The 19,693-nt window shown below is 50.2% G+C and overlaps 1 protein-coding gene across 1 annotated transcript in view; it reads left to right on the top strand.

The window, feature by feature from the left end:
- Slc2a1 (solute carrier family 2 member 1) overlaps nucleotides 1-17,563 on the top strand; it is a 29,173-nt gene extending 11,610 nt beyond the window's left edge. Inside the window, exons 2-10 of the mRNA XM_048351078.1 lie at nucleotides 1,256-1,351; nucleotides 12,222-12,382; nucleotides 12,561-12,801; nucleotides 13,359-13,521; nucleotides 13,613-13,800; nucleotides 14,033-14,137; nucleotides 14,527-14,628; nucleotides 15,891-16,094; nucleotides 16,467-17,563. Coding sequence (XP_048207035.1) covers nucleotides 1,256-1,351; nucleotides 12,222-12,382; nucleotides 12,561-12,801; nucleotides 13,359-13,521; nucleotides 13,613-13,800; nucleotides 14,033-14,137; nucleotides 14,527-14,628; nucleotides 15,891-16,094; nucleotides 16,467-16,667 — 1,461 coding nt within the window. The 3' untranslated portion in view covers nucleotides 16,668-17,563. The remainder of the gene's footprint in view (nucleotides 1-1,255; nucleotides 1,352-12,221; nucleotides 12,383-12,560; nucleotides 12,802-13,358; nucleotides 13,522-13,612; nucleotides 13,801-14,032; nucleotides 14,138-14,526; nucleotides 14,629-15,890; nucleotides 16,095-16,466) is intronic.
- Nucleotides 17,564-19,693: the final 2,130 nt, after the last annotated feature.

The following is a 19,693-nucleotide window of genomic DNA, read 5'->3' as shown; positions in this document are numbered from 1 at the left end:
GGTGGAGCCTTTTGACTATCTAGAGCTAAAGGGCACTCCATGGCAGAAGGACAACCCAGATGTGTAGGATAAGTGTCCAGAGGCCAGCCAGAGAAGGGTAGACAAGACATGTCAGTGGAAGGTAGTCCTCAATGTTCTAACATAGAATGAACTCTGAGCTGTGCACTGGGGGTAGCCCAAATCTCCCTTCCTCTTTCTCAGCCTGGAATATGACAATCATGAATTTGATAATATTTGTTCTTCAGAAGCTCTACTTAGAACAAGTCTGATTTAAGGCCTGCCCAGCACTATCTGCGCCAGTCTCTAGCGTTGTGTCAGTCTTGAAGTCAGCACTTTGGCAATCCTCCTTGGCTCCCTTCTCCCACAACCAGTTCAGGACCTGTCTTGTCGTATTTCCTGGCTGAAAAGAGTACTCACCTTTGTCTAGCCAGCAGACATCTCTGGCCTTTTACCTGTGTGTAAGCAAGGCCCTTTTACCTGCTATTCCTTTCCTATAGCCCTTTGTCCTAAGAAACACTTCGCCTGACAATTGTCATTCACCTGTGTCCTGTACTGTTCTCGCTGGTATGTCAGCTGCATAATAGTAACCCTAGAAGCTCTTGGTTTGACTGGCATTGCTGTCAGGAGCACAGAACGTGGGATCCAGAGCCCCGAGTTCCCAGCCCCAGTTTTGCTCTGGAACCCTGAGTGACTCAAACTAGTTTTGCCCTCTCAGAGCTCAGGAAGGGGCAGACCACATCTCCAGTGCTAACTAATGCGACTTGCCATTTTGCAGACAAATGTGGAAGATGGGGAGACAAGTGGGAGAGGTGACCATCCTGCCAGAGTTCTGAGGAAATGGGCAGATGGGCTGGAATCAGAGGGCAGCACTTTTGGGTCCAGATCCAGAGCCCTTCCTCCCATCTGGCCTGCTACTTTTACATAATGTGCTTCCTCCCTATGCGCGGAGGGTTGGTTTTTGGATCTCCAAGAGGATCTGGACCCCAAATATTCCCCCTAGAGGAATGAGACCCCAAAGAATCAAACCTGCCTGTAGAGAAAAGACTGATTCTTCTCTCTCCCTATGAAGGTGTAGAAGTCAGCAGGGCAGGTTTGGGCACCTAGGGTCCGGAAGTGGCTGAGTTTCCTGGAAGAAGGGCAGTGTGTTACCAGGAGTCAGGCAAGATATGTGCACACGGGAGCCTGCCAGCCTAGGCCCTGCTGCAGTAACCTGAGCCCAGACATGTCTGTAACCATGTGGTTTCTTTCTCTGCAGAAAGTGACGGGCCGCCTCATGCTGGCTGTAGGAGGGGCAGTGCTTGGATCGCTGCAGTTTGGCTACAACACTGGAGTCATCAATGCCCCCCAGAAGGTGAGTGCTGTACCATCTTTGGCCTACAGATACCAACTTGCTCTGCATACCACACACACACACACACCCCACCCCCAAGATGCCACCTGGGTATCTGTCATTGACACCAACTTGCCATCTGCCTCCCTAGGCAGGGCCCATGGAATCCTGGGGTCTCTACAGATCGTGTGGACCAGTTTCCTGCCCAGTGCAGCCATTAATAATGACCAAAGCAACACTCAGTACAGGGAGGCTGCATTAATCCGGTAATGTGGGCCTCCCAAGGGCTTTTATAGAGTGTAGCTTCCTTGAGGTTCACTGCTGTGAGCAAGGTGGGCTGGCAGCCATCATCCCTTCCATCCTACAGATGGAGAAAATGACCGGAGGAGAAACCTGCTCGGTGTCACCCACCACAGAGCCAGTGTACACACACACACACACACACACTTCGCCATCATACATAAGTTGTGTTCACAATCCATCCACATACAGCATACTCCCTTATAAAGCATCCGGTTCTAGGCTGAAACTGCTACCTCTCCCTAGAGGCCTTGTGCCAGTCAAAGCCAAAAATGGCATCTTTCCCTAGGGAACCACAGAGAGTGGCATCTTGAACAGGTTTCATTCTCCGCAAAGCACATCCCAGATCTGCCCTTACTTGCTCACTGGAATATCAGACCTGGAAGGGACCCTAGTGGTCACTTCCAGCCCAGCCTCTTGAATAGAGAGGAGACCAGGAAAAAGGGTTCAGCAGGAAAAGGGGTTGTAGCAGTCTTTCCCACACCAGACATTGGCATGGGTTTATGAGGTTAGATGGTGACTTCCCTCTATAGATAGGGGAACTGAGACCCAGGTTACATGGCTAGTGAATAGTGGATGCTCTTGTTTCTATGGCCTCAGGCTGTCTTCCTAACCAACTGCCTTGCCATTTAAAAAGTTAAGGACTGCACATGAGAGCATCTGCTGTCCATGTGGGTGAGGCTAGACAGCGTAGCTAGCTTTGGGGGACCAGGGGCCTGTTGTGGGAAAACTGGACAGCTTGTAGAGTCAGAACTGGGCCTCTTCCAAGTAGGTGGGGGGTGGTTGTAGGGACCACACCCACTGCTATTGAGCAGGTCATCCGGAAGGCTTGGCCTGCTGAGTCATACTGAGAGCTACAGAAGATCTCATGGGACTTTTCCAGGCTTGCTTGACATGGTGGCTGTGGACCTATACTTGGAACAGCCAGCCCCAAGCCCTGCTTTTGCTAAAGGCACTGTTTGTGTCAAGATGTGTGCTCTCTTCTGGAATCTTTTATTTTTTTCTGATGGTCATAAGGCTTGAACTCAGGGCCTAGGAGCTGTTCCTGAGCTCTTCTGCTCAAGGCTAGCACTCTACCACTTTGAGCCACAACACCATTTCTGGTTTTCTGATGGTTAATTGGAGATAAGAGTCTCATGGACTTTCCTGCCCGGGTTGGCTTTGAACCACAATCCTCAAATCTCAGCCTCTTGAGTAGGATTATAGTCATGAGCCACCAATGCCCAGGTCCTTCTGGAATCTGGATAGAAAGTCTACAAGCTGAGGAAACTAATTGAGCTCTGCACATTCAAGCCCCCTAAGGACCCCCAAATTCAGATCTAATTGGTCTGGGACACTGTTTGAACATCAAATCTAGAAGCTTTCAAATGGATTCTGATGCACAGCCTAGGTCAAGAACTACTGGATTAAGCAATGTCTTGTTGGTGGCCACCATGAGTTAGTAACAGAAGTTAGGTTAGAGGAGGTATTTCTGGTTCTTGGAACAGGCCAGGATAAGCAGAGGATTTGGAAAGGAGGGAAACAAAATGCCCAGAGGAAAGAAGCATATGTTGAGTAAGGGTGAATGCTTTCATATGTCAATAGGTGGGTCCAGAGGAGAGAGGGAGAGTTTTGAGGCCATGGCAAGCCAAAATCAGACCACGAGAGCCATTGGGAGGAGGTTCGATTTGCAGAATGGCCAACCACCAGCATGCTGTGGCCCAATCGGAGACGACACGTGAGGGCAGACTTTATAGGACAGACAACTGGGATCTATGGAGGGCAGGCAGGATCAGATTTGCATCTTAGGAAACAGGTTGAGGCTCCTTGTGTGTTATGGTGGGTCTGGAGCAGGGGCACTAGTAAGAAAGCTACTGATACACTCATGACCTAAAAATGGACCCTGGGAAGTAGTGACAGGATATCTGCTCACTAGTTCACCATGCAGGAGAGAACGACGGCTTCTAGTTTTCTGGTTCTAGATGTAAGGCAGAAGCCGGCAGAAGAGGGGCTGGCAGGTGTTGCAGGATGGCAGGATTTGAGGTGGTGATGCAGCAGCACTGCACATTAGAAGAGGCACACATCTGGGTCTGCTTCTTAGACACACATAGGTTGGAGACAGGTAGAGGATTGGCATTGGTATCCAAACGAGTATGGAAGATCTCCCAGAAAGCCTGCAGGGTCATGAACACCCCCAAAGGACACCATAGAAGAGGAGCTGATACCTAATCTCCAGGGACAGAGTCTCATAAAACAAAGGTGCGGGATGTGAGGTCTTGAAGGGCAAGGGTATTTGGCTAATTCACTGCTGTGTCCTGGGTTCCTAGAACAGCACCCATAGTAATGGGCCTGATGAATGCAAATGAAAGAATGCTGTCAGATGTCCAGAGCTTGAAGTGGACTGTTGGTGAATGAGGAGGAGCCTCATGTTGCAAAGGCTGGCTTAGGCCAAGCAGCACGAGCAGCACATGGAGAAGCCTCCTTGGAGTGGGATGAAGAGTGAGGGGGATGTATAAAGAGTTGAGGTGGCCCTTCTCTAGAGATTTGGTGGAGAGGAGAGAAAAGAGTCCATAGTGATACTTGCTTGCTTTCCTTCTTTCTCTTATTCTCTCCTCCCTCCTTCCCGTCTTTTACTTCCTTTCTCTATTTCTTGCATGGCTGAATGCCAGTGGCTCACACCTGTAATCCTAGCTACTCGGGAGGCTGAGATCTGAGGATTGCAGTTCAAAGTCAGCCTAGACAGAAAAGCCACAAGTGGAGCTGTAGCTCAACTGGTAGAGAGCCAGGCTTGAGTGAGAAAACTAAGGGACAGCACCCAGGCTCTGAGTTCGAGCCCTAGTACAGAGAAATACAACACACGCACGCACATTTTTTTTTTTTTTTTGCAGATGTCCTTTGCAAATATGTTGTAAAAAATCAGCAGGGGGAAATAGAAAAGATACAGAAGTGAAGACAGGAGTCCTGCAGACTCCAATGGTGTTGAAGCAGGAGCTGCATTTGGCCAGAGGGGCTATGACCCTTCTGAAGATGAGAAGCAATCTAAAAGGAAGTTAAGTTCTCTAGGCAAACCTTAGAGCTTCCTCAGGTTAGAAGAGCTGAGCAAGGTGTCACAGGAAGAGAGGGGAGCCACACAAAAGACCCAGCTGAGGCTGTAAACTGAGTTTATGGAAACATTCCGGGATACCTGTCCAAAGGTTGCTTCAGAAACCAGCCTTTGGAACACACTGAAATCTAGTGGTGTTTCTGGGCCAAGCATGGAGGTCTGTTTGTAATTTACAGACATCTATATCATATAGGCTGGCCAGAGTTTTTCCAGTTGGGAGCAGATTGCAAGTGTTTAACGTGTGGACAGGTGAAAGTAGGAAAGCCTGTAGAACAAGACAGTGACCACCATTCCCAGGTAGGAACTAAGTTGTTGTAGAAAGGCACAGTGATTTGATTCTGCCAACACTCATTCAACAAGGGCCACTCTGTACGAGGTCTTGTCCTCGACAGCAGAGGGACATAGCAGAAAACATGCAGGACACATCCCAGCCCTCAGAGCTGCCCTCCTTCTTGCATGATATGAATCAGGCTCTGTCCTTGCCCGCGTCCCCAAGTATCTGGGAGATTGGTTCCAGAACCACCCCCTCCACATACCAAAATACTAATTTGATTTTAACCATCATAAAGTACTTGCACATAACTTAGGCACATCCTCCCATGTACTTTGGATCATGAATCATTTCTGAATTACCTCTAGTACCTAATACTATATAAATGTAGTGTCACTAGTGTGTCTATTGTTTAGGGAGTGACAAGGAAAAAGGTTCAGTACATACAGGTGCAGTTGTTTTTCAAATATTTATGATGCCCTACAGACACTGTAGGGCAACTGTATAATTCATGGAGGCCTTCGGAGCTGAGAGCAAATAGGAGGAAATGAATGGTGCTAGGGTGGGGGTGAGAGAGAGACAGGAAGGTCTTTGTGAAGAATTTGGCTGCGTGGTTAGACCTTGCAAGGGGGAGTTAGTTCCACAGGGAGGTTGGCCAGGTATCCAGGCAAAAGGGACGGCATGTCCAAAGATGCAATGGTATGAAGTGTTACACTGCTATGGAGTTGGCTGGCCTCTGCACGGGGCACCCCAATTTCCCAGCTCTGCTCCAAAGGGCTTCTCCTAGGAAGCAGCTTTGGGCAGGCCCTGGCTCTCTGGGAAGAAACGTTGCCCACCAAGGCTGGAAAAGGCTGCTCATTACCAGAAGCTTGTTCTCTGCCACAAAACAGGCCTGAAGGGCTTCCTCTTGGAAGTGGTTAATTAATCATGATATTATCTTAAATGTTTACACAGAACCTACCCTTAAATTACCTCTTCTCAGCAGCCCTAAAAGGCAGGCTGGCTGAAACTATCTTCCCAAATAGAGAAGGGCATCCTGGCCTCTCTACTGGGGTACTCTATACTGCATCCCCCGCCCACCCCCCGCACCCAGTGGCACAGTCTCCACCAGCAGTGACTACAGGCAGAAACCGGATCCTCACCAAGGGGCAGTGTCCAGCATGTCTGAGAATGCGGCCACCGGCACAGCCCTCCTTGTTTAACAAGGGAGGACCCCAGTCCCTAGAGATGAGGCTGCCTTGGTGATGGAAATGAACTGGGCTGAGCTAAACGCAACACCTGCCTTTCAAGTAAGTCTTCAGCTGAGCTGGGCTCCTTTTTCCCATTACCACCACAGACTTATCTTCATGCCAGACATGGACCTAACATGGTATTTCAATTGTTCCTCATAATAACTCCATTATGGAGTTACCATAAACCATGTTTTACAAGAAACTAGGGTACAATGGTGCTAAGCAACTAAACCAAGGACCCACAGGTAGTTAAGTGGCAGAGCTGGAAGCTGAATGTAGGGAGTCCGGCTCATCTGTGCCTTTGACCTCTATGGAAGCTGGGCACTTAAGCAGCCATTCACACACTCACAGCTGTCACCCAGCCTCGTCCCTTATGCTCTGAGTTCAGAGCTGACTCAAGCTCAGTCATTTACCAGCGTCTCAGCAGTTCCCCAGTTTCATAATTCCGCTACACCATCACATTCTGTCACAGCCCTATCACTTTAAGCTGCTTGGTTAGATTCATGGCTGTTCTTCAGCTAATAAGAATCCTTTCTCCAGCCCTGAACTGGGCACCAAGGACACAGATGACTCAAGCCATCTGCATTCAAGTTTAGTCTAGAGCAAGTGTGCAGTACCCCAGCTGTCTATAGACCATGAGGACACATGGACCAGAGAAAGTCCTTCTCCCCATACAGCAAGGTTTCTCCACGTTGGCACTGTTCTTTGTTGTTGTTGTTTTAACTGTAGAATTCTTTGGTATTGAGTTGTATACTCTGAAAGTTGTGGAGAAGCATCCTCAGCCTATACTCACTAGATGCCAATGTAACAGCAAAAGAATGTCTCTACACATGAGCAGTTGTCAGGGGGTGGGGCGGGGAGGCACTGTGATAGGAAGGAGGGCTTGCTAGAGGAGGGCCTGCATTCACTGCAGGGTGACTATGTGTAAGGTAAAGAAGCTCAAGCAAAAAGCGTGTAGGTTTTGGGTGTCCAGGTCCTGTGGGAGTGTGGCTGTGTCTGCCAAAGGAAGAGTACATGAGTCACAGTGTGGGGGAGGAGACACTTCATCCTGAGGGCTGGGAAGGGCTCTGCACAGGGCTGCTACGGTGAGGTACCCACCTCTACTCAGCATACCCTGGAGGCCATGGACCAGGGAGGAGGCTGCCAGGGCCAGGGAAGAGGCCTTGGTTTGGAGATGGGCCCTGTTGGGATTCCTCCAGGGAAATGGCCTGGGTGGCCTGGTTCTCTGTTGTGGGCTACGGCCATTTCTAGCTTCAACCTGGGCCTCTTCCCCCAGAGAGAAAGGCCCCAGAGGATTCAGCGGGTGGGGCTATCTGTCCAACCCCACCTGGAACATCTGGTTCTGAATTCCCAGCTGACTGGGGGTATGGCTGAATTACTATGGAGACATAGCTCTGGGCTGAACCAGGGGAAGGGAGACATGAGGGCCAGCTCCAACTGGAAGGGAGGAGATGCTGGAGATGGGGGTCAAGGCCAGGCTGAGGGAGTGAGCTGGACAAGCTGGCCCTTTCCTCCTGAGGAAGGAAAGGAAAGCTGACCGTTTAACCCTTTCATCCCTTCAGAATATCAAGGAAAAAGGAAGGAGGGCTGACAGAAAGTACTGACTGCTGACTGACTTGGGGATCTGGCCCCGGGGAATCTTGCTAGGGATAGCATAGATCTGCCTCCTGGGGTAGAGGATCCAGGGAAAGACCAGTTAGGTTACTAGACAAAGGTCTTGGCAACAGGATGGGATAGGTCAAAGGTCAGCCTATAGATACTGTCCAGACATGGAGAGGAAGTGAGAACTTGCTCTATGGGCAGTCAACAGGTGGCCCTCACCACAGTCGCCTGGGCCTGGTAAAGGGTGGCACGGGGATTCTTAGGATGCCCTTAGCCATATGTAGGCTTCCTGTTCTTCTAGGAAAGCTTTGGGTGAGATTTTTTCCTGCAAGCCTTCTCCCTGCATGGAGCAGCCCTTACCCCATGTTGTCAAGGGAGTGTCCACCCTCTTACTCAGTAAAGATCTTTTTTTCTTTTCTTCTGGGGCTTGAACTCAGGGCCTGAGCACTGTCCTTGGCTTCTTTCTGCTCAAGGCTAGCACTCTGCCACTTGAGCCACAGTGTCACTCCTGGCCTTTTCTATATATGTGGTGCTGAGGAATTGAACCCATGGCTTCATGTATACAAGACAAGCACTCTTGCCACTAGGCCATATTCCCAGGCCATCAGTGAAGATCTTAATGTATGATATCACGGATACCCTATCAGCTCTTTGCAGGCCAACACCATGACAACTTCCCCCTTGAGCTGACCAATAGCCTCCCTTGTTCCAACTCACCCAGATCCCTTTCTCATCTCCAATAAACAAGTCTGAGCAGCAGAGGGCTGGTAAGCTTAGAGGAGCTAGCCCTGGGTGAGATTTGCTTCCCCTGACTTGCCCAAGACAGAGGAGCGCCCCTCCCACCCTGCCCCCTTACCTGAGGATGGGGTGCCTGAGTTCTTATCAGCTATCTCTACCCCTCAAGAGAAAGTTAAGACCTGGGTTGTCAAAACAGAAACCTCATCCGCAGCCTCAATTTACATTTTCAAATAAGCTCCATTAATTGATGTGGCACCATTTTAAAGGGGTAGAGAGCCTCTGAACCTCAGAAAGTGGGGGAAACCTGAGCTCTATGGAATACACAAGGCAAAAGTGAATATGATGGTCAAGTCCTGCCTGGGCTACAACATAACCAGACCCAAACAAAAAGTTGGGTGTTGGTGGTCCACACACCTAGAATCTCCAGGAGGCTGAGATCCAGGATACAGTTTGGAGCCAACCAAAGCAGAAAAGTTCTTAAGATTCCATCTCCAAAGTAACCAGCAAAAAGAAGGGCTTGGAGGAGTAGCTCAAGTGGTAGAGTGCCAGGCAAGCAAGCAAGCAAACCAAGCAAGCCCAAGCCTCTGAATTTCAGCTCTAGTACCAACAAAAAATGAAAACAAAAGCCATGAGGAGCAATCAGCCCACAGACAGATGTCTTTCTTTATCCCCAGTGAGAATGCTATGGACAACATCACCCTAGCACCATGCTTGCATGTCTGGTTACTGATGGTAGGTCAGGGAAATTTGGGCCTTCAAAGGGCTGAGACACTTATCTATACAGCTCCCTTATCCAGAACAGCTTGTTCTGTGGAGCCTGATAAATGTGGCATTACACTTCCCGGCAGCTCTCCTCTGGAGTTAAGTTTTATCCCTTGAAAAACATAAGTACTTTGTTTTGTTTGTCGAAATCGTGTCTGGTCTCTGCCCTCAGCAGAACCAAGTATATCTAGAAGAGCCTAAGATCCTTTGTTTGTTGACTGACCCTTTCCCAGGTGTGTCCACCTGGTTCTAGTCCCTGTCTAGCTCCTCAAACTCAGGGAAACTTGAGGCTCGATCTCAGAGGTAGGAGTAACAGCATCCCAAGCAGGGAGGGTGGGGGTGCGGAGCAAAGGTTCAGCCATGCACTGAGGGTATATAGAAAGTTGAGAACAGCAGGTAGGGAGACAGGATTAACTTCTAGCAGGAGCTTAAATTTCCTGTCATGCCATGAAGGCTTGGTTAGTCTTCATCGATAGTCTGTACTGCCTTACAGGGCTGGTACCATTAGGTAGTGGGGTGACTTTAGTGTACCCCAAACTGTAGAAGCACTATAAGAGTATTTCCCAAACTCCCCATTAGCAATCACTGAATCAGGTCCTGTCATGTGCCACATGATGACATTTCATCAGTTGATGGCAGACTAGTAAATACCCAGTTCTGGTCCCATAATATAATGTAATGGAGCCGGGGTATAGAACATTGGGCCAGCATATGTCAGAGTCCCCTGGGTCCCATCTCCAACACCACAGATAAAACAAAACAGAACTTCATATGGCCTAGCAACAACATAACCTCATGATGCAATCAATATTCATGTCTGATGCTGGTGAAACTAAACTTAACTGTGCTACCAGTTATATAAAAGTTTAACTCATACAAGTGTGTACAATATCCAGTACTCTAACTATGATAATAATAATGACTGATTTGTTAGTTTATAGGTGTACTCTAGTTTTTATTATCAGGGCCTGGGTGCTATCCCTGAGCTCAAGGCTGGTACTCTACCACTTGAGCCACACCTCCAATTCTGGCTTTTAGTGGTTAATTGGAGATAAAAGCCTCACAGACTTTCCTGCCTGGGCTGGCTTCCAACCACAGTCCTTAGAAGTCAGCCTCCTGAGTAGCTAGGATTACTGGCATGAACGCCCTCGATGCCTGGTTATCATTATTTTAGACTTCATTCTTTCTATTATAAAACAAGTCTGTTGTGCTCCAGCAGCAGCAGCAGCCTCACACTTCTTATGTTTACCATGTCTGGATTGCAGCAAGAGGCCATGTGAATGAGTGACCTAAACTGTGTAGGTTTGTGTTTAAAGTGCACTCTGTGATGTTTGCACAATGGAATCATCTAATAACATCTCTCAGGAAGTATCCCTATCGTTAAGTGATGCATGCCTGTTACTAATATCTCCATTTTTAGAGATGAGGCAGTTGAAACAGATGGAAATAACTTGCTCATGGCCACACTGGAAATGAGGAACAAAGCTAGGATCTAAACTTGGTTGCCTTCAGATTGAGAACCCAGGGTCCTGATCGCAGCTCTGTCTAGCTTCCCTTTAATAGCAGAATGCTTAAGGATGCCCATTTCTAGGCAGTCTCACCCAGCCCCCTAGAGCCTGGCCTGAGGTGTCTCTAGACTTGGAACAAGTTGTGCATATGGTAGCAGAGCAAGAATAAGAGTGATTAGAGGCCAAGGACCCAGCATAATCACTGAGCTATCTAGGGACTTCCTTGATTTCTCCATTGGCTAGGCCCTTTGGCTTGGGAGGGGACAGGAGGGACAAGGGTAGGGATGATGAGGATGAAGATGTATGCCGCCTGGTGTGCATGAGCTTGCTGAGTACATTGGGGATATCGGGAGGGGTTGTAAACTGTAAAGGTGGGGGGAATGCCCAGAACCCTCAGGCTAGTGAGCATATCCATGTGTGTGTGAGACAGGATGTGTGCACAGAACACTGTTTCTCTGCACGTGGGGCCGGGACTGGTTCCATGTGTGCTGGGCGGGTCTAGCTAGTCCTGTGGCTCTGGGTGTGTGTCAGTGATACCAGAGAGTGTGGTGAGTGTGCTGAAAACCAGTGCTGCCTGTCCTGACCACATCCTGGGCAACTGGCCAAGCCCTCCCTGGGCTGGGGGGTGGGACAGGTGGGTGGGCCTAAACCAGGATAGGTATTTCAGTTCCTGGAACTGCTTCCTTGTCCGGAGCCTGTCCCCAAGCATCCCAGCTGGTCACCTGGAGAGGGGAGGTGGCCATAGGTCCTTCAAGGTAGTGCTTATAGCCAGCCAATAAGGGAGCTGGACCTGGGAGACAGAAATCATGTGAGTTGGTCATACCAGGCTCTAAGTGCAAAGCATTTCCCACAGACTGGCAGGCTGTCCATCCCGCTGTGTTTCCTCTTCTCTCACAAGGCGTAAGGGACAGAGAAGGTCCAGAGGCAGGAGCTGGGGCCCTAGGGAACCACTGTTAGAAAAGGGGCAAGTAGGAAGAAGCATTTTCTCCCTGTACCCCTGGACTGTGTGCTGTGCTCCTAAACTTACTCCGTTCATTTGCTTGCTACCTTCTCTGCAGCAAGTTGTGTTTTTAAATGTGAATTTATACCTAGGGGAAAGAGTGGGAGCTGGCTCAAGTCCAGCCCTCATTTCTCACTCAAGGAAACTGAGGCCACAAAAGGGGAGGGAAGCCAGTCAGGTGTGGTGGCAGACATCTGTAATCCTAGCACTCAGCTGAGTGAAGCAAAAGGGTCTCAAGTTCAAGGCCAGGCTGAGCTACTTAGTGAGCTCCAACAAAACAGGGAAGATGGAAAAAGGTTTTTGGACAGCTGGGCATCTTATGTTCAAATGAACTTCTGAGGCGGGGGCACATGGGCCTTGGCCTTGCAACTCACACAGGCTGCTTCTCTCCTGCAGGTGATTGAAGAGTTCTACAACCAGACATGGGTCCATCGCTATGGGGAGCCCATCTTGCCGGCCACACTCACCACACTCTGGTCTCTCTCAGTGGCCATCTTCTCTGTCGGAGGCATGATCGGCTCTTTCTCTGTGGGCCTATTTGTTAACCGTTTTGGCCGGTAAGCAGGGGCTCTGGCTCTGCCCTAGGGGAATCCATGCCCTCCCGCCCTGAAGACCCTGGGTAGGGGTAGAGGGTGGGAGCCACTTCCCTGCTTGTGGTGGGATATTCTATCTGTGGCCCAACCCTTGGAGAATCAGGGGATCCAGGAACCTGCCTGACCTGTGACTCACCCCTAGGCGGAACTCCATGCTCATGATGAACCTGCTAGCCTTCCTGTCTTCTGTGCTCATGGGCTTTTCGAAACTGGGCAAGTCCTTTGAGATGCTGATCTTGGGCCGCTTCATCATTGGTGTATACTGTGGCCTGACCACAGGCTTCGTGCCCATGTATGTCGGGGAGGTGTCACCTACAGCTCTTCGTGGGGCCCTGGGCACCCTGCATCAGCTGGGCATCGTCATTGGCATCCTTATCGCCCAGGTAAGTTTAGACCTGCCTGTCCGGCATGGTCCTTACTCTGTCTCAAGCGTTCATCTGTAGTTCAGCAGAGCTCTTAGCCAGACATCTGAAGCTCCTTCAAGGTGAGGTAATGGCAGGCAGCTCCCAGAGAACATACAGGCTGTCCCAGCCAAAGAGCAAGATCCTTGTCCTTCTCATTCCCTCCGTCTCACTCTGTGTCTCTAGCCACAGGCAGCTCCACTGTTACATCAAAATGCCTGTCTCTGCCTGCCTCAGGCTTTCACATGTACTATACCTGTCTCCAGAAGTTTCCTCCATTCCCATCTCTAAAAATTCTCCTGACAATAACAGCCCCATGCTCTGCTAGACACATTGGTAGCCTTGTCATTTGTCCTCCCAGTAATGGAGGAGGTCCCACTTTTCCCCGTGTTACAGATAAGGAAACCGAGGCTCAAAGAGACCGGGCCTCATGTTAGCAGAAGAGCCTTTATGACCAGTGCTCTTTCCCTATGGGAAAGGTGGGATGGCCTGGGAGGAGGGGCCGGGGCAGGGGCGCTCACGGCCCCTGGTTCCCCCAGGTGTTCGGCCTGGACTCCATCATGGGTAACGAGGATCTGTGGCCCCTGCTGCTGAGTGTCATCTTCATCCCAGCCCTGCTGCAGTGCATCCTGCTGCCCTTCTGCCCCGAGAGTCCCCGCTTCCTGCTCATCAACCGCAACGAGGAGAATCGGGCCAAGAGTGGTACGGGCCAGGCCCTGCCCTCCTCCCTGTACCCTGAGCCCCGGCCTTCTTCCCACTCTGAGCCAACCCACCTTCCCTTTGGTCTCACCAGTGCTGAAGAAGCTGCGCGGGACAGCTGATGTGACCCACGACCTGCAGGAGATGAAGGAGGAGAGCAGACAGATGATGCGGGAAAAGAAGGTCACCATCCTGGAGCTGTTCCGCTCGCCCGCCTACCGCCAGCCCATCCTCATCGCTGTGGTGCTGCAGCTGTCCCAGCAGCTGTCGGGCATCAACGCTGTGAGTGCCCCCACCCACCCCTTCCTGTGGCCCCAGCCAGGCTCAGGCTCAAATGACCCCAAGGGAGGTTTCCCCTTCGAACCCCAGTGCCTAAGGGGAATGGTGCAGTGTCCATCTGTCTATCCAAGAAGCATTTGCCCTCTTCCCTCACCTTGTGTCCCACCCCACTGATACCAAGGCAGGGGAAGGCCCCAGTGCCTAGCCAAGCCTCAACGGTGTTTCTGTGTGGCAGGTGTTCTATTACTCCACGAGCATTTTCCAGAAGGCGGGAGTACAGCAGCCTGTGTATGCCACCATCGGCTCCGGCATCGTCAACACGGCCTTCACTGTCGTATCGGTGAGTCTCTACTTGTGATCCATCAGCAGCCAGTTTGAGGCCTTGAGGCCTTGTGACAGAATGACAACATTGGCAGGGAGCCAGGTGTGTGTCACATGCTCCCCAAGTGTTCTTCTTTCACCCTCCACTACTTGGGAGATTCATTTCTCACATTGCACAGCTAACACCGATGTGAAATGGCAAATGCTGTCTTAGGCCACGGCTAGGATGCTCAGCTGTCTGGTCTCCAAGGCCACCACTAGCTCTCCACTCCTGTACTGCTGTTGGGCTCTGGAGCTGGCTCCGGCCCTCAGCTGTCTGAACCCCAGGGGAGGAGGCTAGGCTGTTCCCCAGCTAGTAAAGCTAGCTTCTGGGTAGGTGGGTTCCTCTGACACTCTCCCTGCCCACAGCTCTTCGTGGTGGAGAGAGCCGGCCGTCGGACCCTGCACCTCATAGGCCTGGCTGGCATGGCAGGCTGTGCTGTGCTCATGACCATTGCACTGGCATTGCTGGTAAGTAGCCACACTCTGGAGGATGAGGCAGGGTGGGTGGGGGTCTAGAAAGGCTAACCCTAGTTCTGCCACCCTGGGCTTGGACTGGACCTTGGGCTCTTGAGGTTTTCTCTCCCGTCCACTCACATGCTCTCTTGAAGTTGTGGTGGTTTCCTGACAACAGTACCACAAACCCCAGACTCTGGAGGATCTCATCTCGTCAGGGAACAGCCTTACCAATATCAACCCTTCAGAGCATTTAGCTATATCCTCCTTTTTTATCATAACCAAATAAAATATTATCCTCCCCCACCACACAAGTCCAGCAACATGCAATTCTCATGCTATCAGCTACTGTAGATATACCTTGTTTGGAATACTCAGACCCCAGGGTGCTTTGAATTGCATATACAGGGCTGGGAAGATGGCTTAGTGGTAGAGTGCTCACCTTGAATTGCATGTACATAATAAAGTATCTTAGGGATAGGACCCAAGTCTAAACCTAAAATTCATTTCTTATGTACCTTCCATATATACACATTTGGACAGTAGCCTGTCACATGAGGAGTGAAATTTTCCACTTGTAGATTCAGATCACCAGCACTCAGAAAGCTGCAGCTGGGGAGTATTTATTCATTTAGGAGCATTTTAGATTGGATTAGGGATGTTCAACTTGTATTCCTCTTTCAGGGAGGAGGAAATCTCTTTTGAGTTTCATGTCACATAAAGACCAAGGCCCGGTACTAACTGGGCTTGAGTCTGCTGGCCCCAAGTCTGTCACTGACCACTGTGAATTATACCATACCCTTACACATAGACACACACATCTATCTGGACAAGGAAAGCACCTTGGAAAGTCTACTGGTTGCATGTCTTTCTGACATGCTCAAGGAGAATGCTTACACACAGAATCATATGTCTGTTCTTTGCTAGCCTGAGCTAGACACCTTATAAGTTGAGTAACATGAAAATACCCACCATCTTTTCCCAAATGTTCTTCTACATCCTCTTGCCAGAGGGAGACTGCTCCGCAGCCACATGTAGGAAACCTCAGGGGCTATCTTAGCACCTCCTGCATATACTACTACCAGAGGGGAGGACTCCGGCTTGCCACCACCATAAAGGACATCATTTAAACAAAGAAACTGAGATGTAGCACAGTGTGCCTATAGCACACAGCAAATCTAGGACCAGCCAGCTCCCCCACCCCCGCCTTCTAACAGCTTCTATTTCCTCTGATGCTATCACACTCCAGCCTAACCCTCCCCTATCTTCCTCTACAGGAGCAGCTGCCGTGGATGTCCTACCTAAGCATCGTGGCCATCTTTGGCTTTGTGGCCTTCTTTGAAGTGGGCCCAGGCCCCATCCCATGGTTCATTGTGGCCGAACTCTTCAGTCAGGGTCCCCGCCCAGCTGCTTTTGCAGTCGCTGGCTTCTCCAACTGGACCTCAAATTTCATTGTGGGCATGTGCTTCCAATATGTGGAGGTGAGAACCCCCCATTGTCTGTCCTCACTGAGGACTCCATTGTGCCGTGCAGGGTTCTCTCGGCATTCTCATTAGGAGACATGCTGAGGAGAAAATTAAGGCTCAAAAAGAAGCCAAATTACCTGGCTGAGAACACTGACCTCAACTCTAGATTCTTCCCTTACCTTTGTATGGCATTCCTGGAGTCTGCCTGACACAGGCCAGGTGTAAACAACTTCACTTAATCATCATAGCATCCTGGGTGGCCCTTGGATAGTGTTCCATAACAAGTGCCCATATATAAAATGACATATCCAAAGTGCTTTACCTAGGATGTATGTGTAGGGTCATGATTCCAACCATGTCTGTTTTGTTTTTGTTTTTGTTTTCCAGCAACTGTGTGGTCCCTACGTCTTTATCATCTTCACTGTGCTCCTGATTCTGTTCTTTATCTTCACCTACTTCAAAGTTCCTGAGACTAAAGGCCGCACCTTTGATGAGATTGCTTCTGGCTTCCGGCAGGGGGGAGCCAGCCAGAGTGACAAGACACCAGAGGAGCTGTTCCATCCTCTGGGGGCTGATTCCCAAGTGTGAGGTGCCCCATACCACCTGCCCGGCCTACTCCCAGCAGTCCCAAGGATATTTCTGGAGCACAGGCAGCTGGATGAGACTTCCAAACTGACAGTTGTCAACTGAGCCGGGCTTGGGGCTTGTTTCTTCAGCCAGCAACGATATCCAGAGAATATTCAGGACTTTAAAGGCTCCAGGATTTTAACTAAAGCAAGACTGTTGCTCAGATCTATTCAGAGAAGCAACAGGTTTTATAATTTTTTTATTACTGATTTTGTTATTATTTTTTTATCAGCCAATCTCCTGTTCCCACAACCCAGGCTTCACCCTGTACGGCCGGCCCAGTGTCTCAGGGTGGGGACCAAGCCCTGTCCAGACACAATGCCTTCTTCGCCAAGATAATCTGTAGGGCTGGACCTATGACCAAGGACACACTAATCGAACTATGAACTACAAAGCTTCTACCCCTGGAGGTGGAACAGTCACCTCTTTCTGCAGGCCTGGACTTCCTTGCCCTAGGAGTCAGGTTTCATTTTAGGATTTGCCCATTCCTATCTCTTCCCACCCCTTCACTCAAATTAATCTTTCCTTGCCTAAGACCAGTTGGAAGCACTGGAGTGCAGGGAGGAGAGGGGAAGGGCTAGACTGGGCTGCCAGGTTCTAGTCTCCTGTGCACTGAGGGCCAGACGATCACCACCATGAGAGAAGGGCCGTAGGAGGCTGAGAACTCACTGCTGAAGAAGACATGGACACTCCTGCCCTGCTATGTATAGATGGAAGATATTTATATATATTTTTGGTTGTCAATATTAAATACAGACACTAAGTTATAGTCTCTCTGGACAAACCAACTTGTAAATACACCAACACACTCCTTCTGTAACTTACCTAAACAGATATAAATGGCTGGTTTTTAGAAATATGTCTTTGAAATGTTTGTGGATTGAGGTTGGGGGAGGTTTGTGTGGAAGACGGGAAAGAAAAGCAGGGTATAACCAATGCAATGACTTCAGAGATTTTGGCTCAGGATCCTGTTCTTTCAAATACTTATGTTCTGTGCCTACTCCTTTAGAACCCTACCTAGAGAAAAACCCAAAGTCTTCAGCTTGGCATCCAAGGCCAAGATCATATAGAGTTGGTGTTCAAAAAAGTAACCCAGTGCTGGCAGTTTGTGCCTGTACTCCTAGCTACTCAAGAGGCTGAAATCTGAAGATCAATCTCAAAGTGGGAGGAGGGGAGTTCTGTGAGACTTTTATCTCCATTTAACCAGCAAAATGCAGGAAGTGGAGCTGTGGCTCAAGTGGTAGAGTTCATGCTCCAGTACTGGCATTAAAAAAAAAAAGCCAAGTGGTCACGCCAGGCTAGCGCACTGTCTGGAATGTACAGTAAGTAGCTGATTCTCACTTGACAGGTGAAGCCGCACAGCAAACACTAAACCTGCTTTTGACCATTTACACTGCACAATTCCTTCCCCAAGGTCCTGCTTCCCTCAAACAAAATGAACCATGTTCTTTGGCCCCAGTCAATATCCAAAGCAGCTTGCCTATTAATCTCTTGGGGGGAAATTGCACCCTCTCTTCCCCACCCAATGCAGAGGTAATCCCCAAGAGCTTCTCCAGGACATTAGAGCAGAGAGTCCTGGTATCACCACCTCCAGAAAGACAAAGCTAAGAGTGCTGTTGTTTTTGGAACTGCCTCTAAAGACTTGAGCCTCTTCCAAGAATGGCAGTATGTCACTACCTTTCCGCCTTTTCACAAGTCTCAATTTCTCCCACCCATCTGAATGTCACCCAAAGAGGCGGATTTCCTTTATCTGGCTTCTTGGCATACATAAAGCAAAAACAAGCTAAAATAAAGCACCAGGGCTATGTCTCTAGAGGCTGAAAACATCGGGGGAATTTGCCTTTATAACTGCACATCGCAGAATTCAACTCTGGCATAAGCAGGGAGGTTCAGTAAATAGCATGTGTATCAGGGCAGGGATGAGGGGGTGAGATTGAAGAGTGTATGGTCTGAGCCTGGAACCCAGGCGGTTCCAGTAAGGGTGCGCTCAGGACTCTGCCCGCTGGCGCTTTTGCCGTTGTCAGGATGGTGAAGGGGAAGAGGAGTGCCCTAAACTGGGCGGGTGTGTGGCAAGGCCAGATGGTACCAAGGGGCTGGCGCCATGTTCCCCTGTGCCTCAGGCCCCGAAGGCCAGAACAGGCGCGCACTCGGTTTCGCCGCACAGGCCCATACTCGGGTCTGGAAAAGCCCAAGGGTCCAGGGTGCAGCTCCCTCCGGAACAGGGCCGGCGCGCCCGCCCCGCGCGCCGCCATTCCCCGCAGCGAGGTGACGCACGGGCGCCGTAGCCCGGCCGGCCCGCCCCGGCCGCCGCCCACAAGGCTCCGGAAGGCACCGCTTACGGCGCACGGCGCGCGACGCCTTTTCTATACGCACCGCAGTGCGCCCCAGCGTAGCTCAGGGGTCAGCTTCGACCGCCCACAGCCAAGGGACTGCCGTCCATCCACCCTGACTACACTGCGGGGCTCGGAGCTCGGCCGAAACGTGGTAACCCAGACTTGTCGCAGACAGCTACTCACTGAGGCGGGGCTACACCTGGTCTCCACCAATCAGAGCCGCAGTGCGGCGGTGAGGGGCGGGCTCCGGCATCTGGAGACAATCCAATCGGATCGTCTGTCTTCCGGGAAGCGCGGTCTGTTCCGGAAGTGAGGGAGGGAGCGCTCTGGGGCTGGTTTGTGAAGTTAACCCAGGTCGTTGTTCACACTTCTTGAGACTTCTTCAGCTTCTGACGAAAAGTGAGAGTTTCTCCCACCATTGCTCAGGCAGTTCTGATCCTTTATCTGAAGTACGAGGTTCATCTTCCCTGGAAGCCTTTGGATTCCATGGCGGCCTATATTTTCTCCATGAAAGCGCTCTCCACTCCACCAGAGTAAGGAGGAACGAAACATCCTTGGTCCTCAGTTTCCACTACGGGATCTGGTTAAGATCGTTGAATGAACTAGGATTCTAGACTCAGAACCTCTGGAATCTGAGTTCTTCCAGTGCAGTTT

The sequence above is a fragment of the Perognathus longimembris genome, chromosome 7, assembly GCF_023159225.1.
Source record: "Perognathus longimembris pacificus isolate PPM17 chromosome 7, ASM2315922v1, whole genome shotgun sequence".
NCBI classification, from domain to species: Eukaryota; Metazoa; Chordata; class Mammalia; order Rodentia; family Heteromyidae; genus Perognathus; species Perognathus longimembris.
This window is presented reverse-complemented; position numbering and strand designations above follow the sequence as displayed.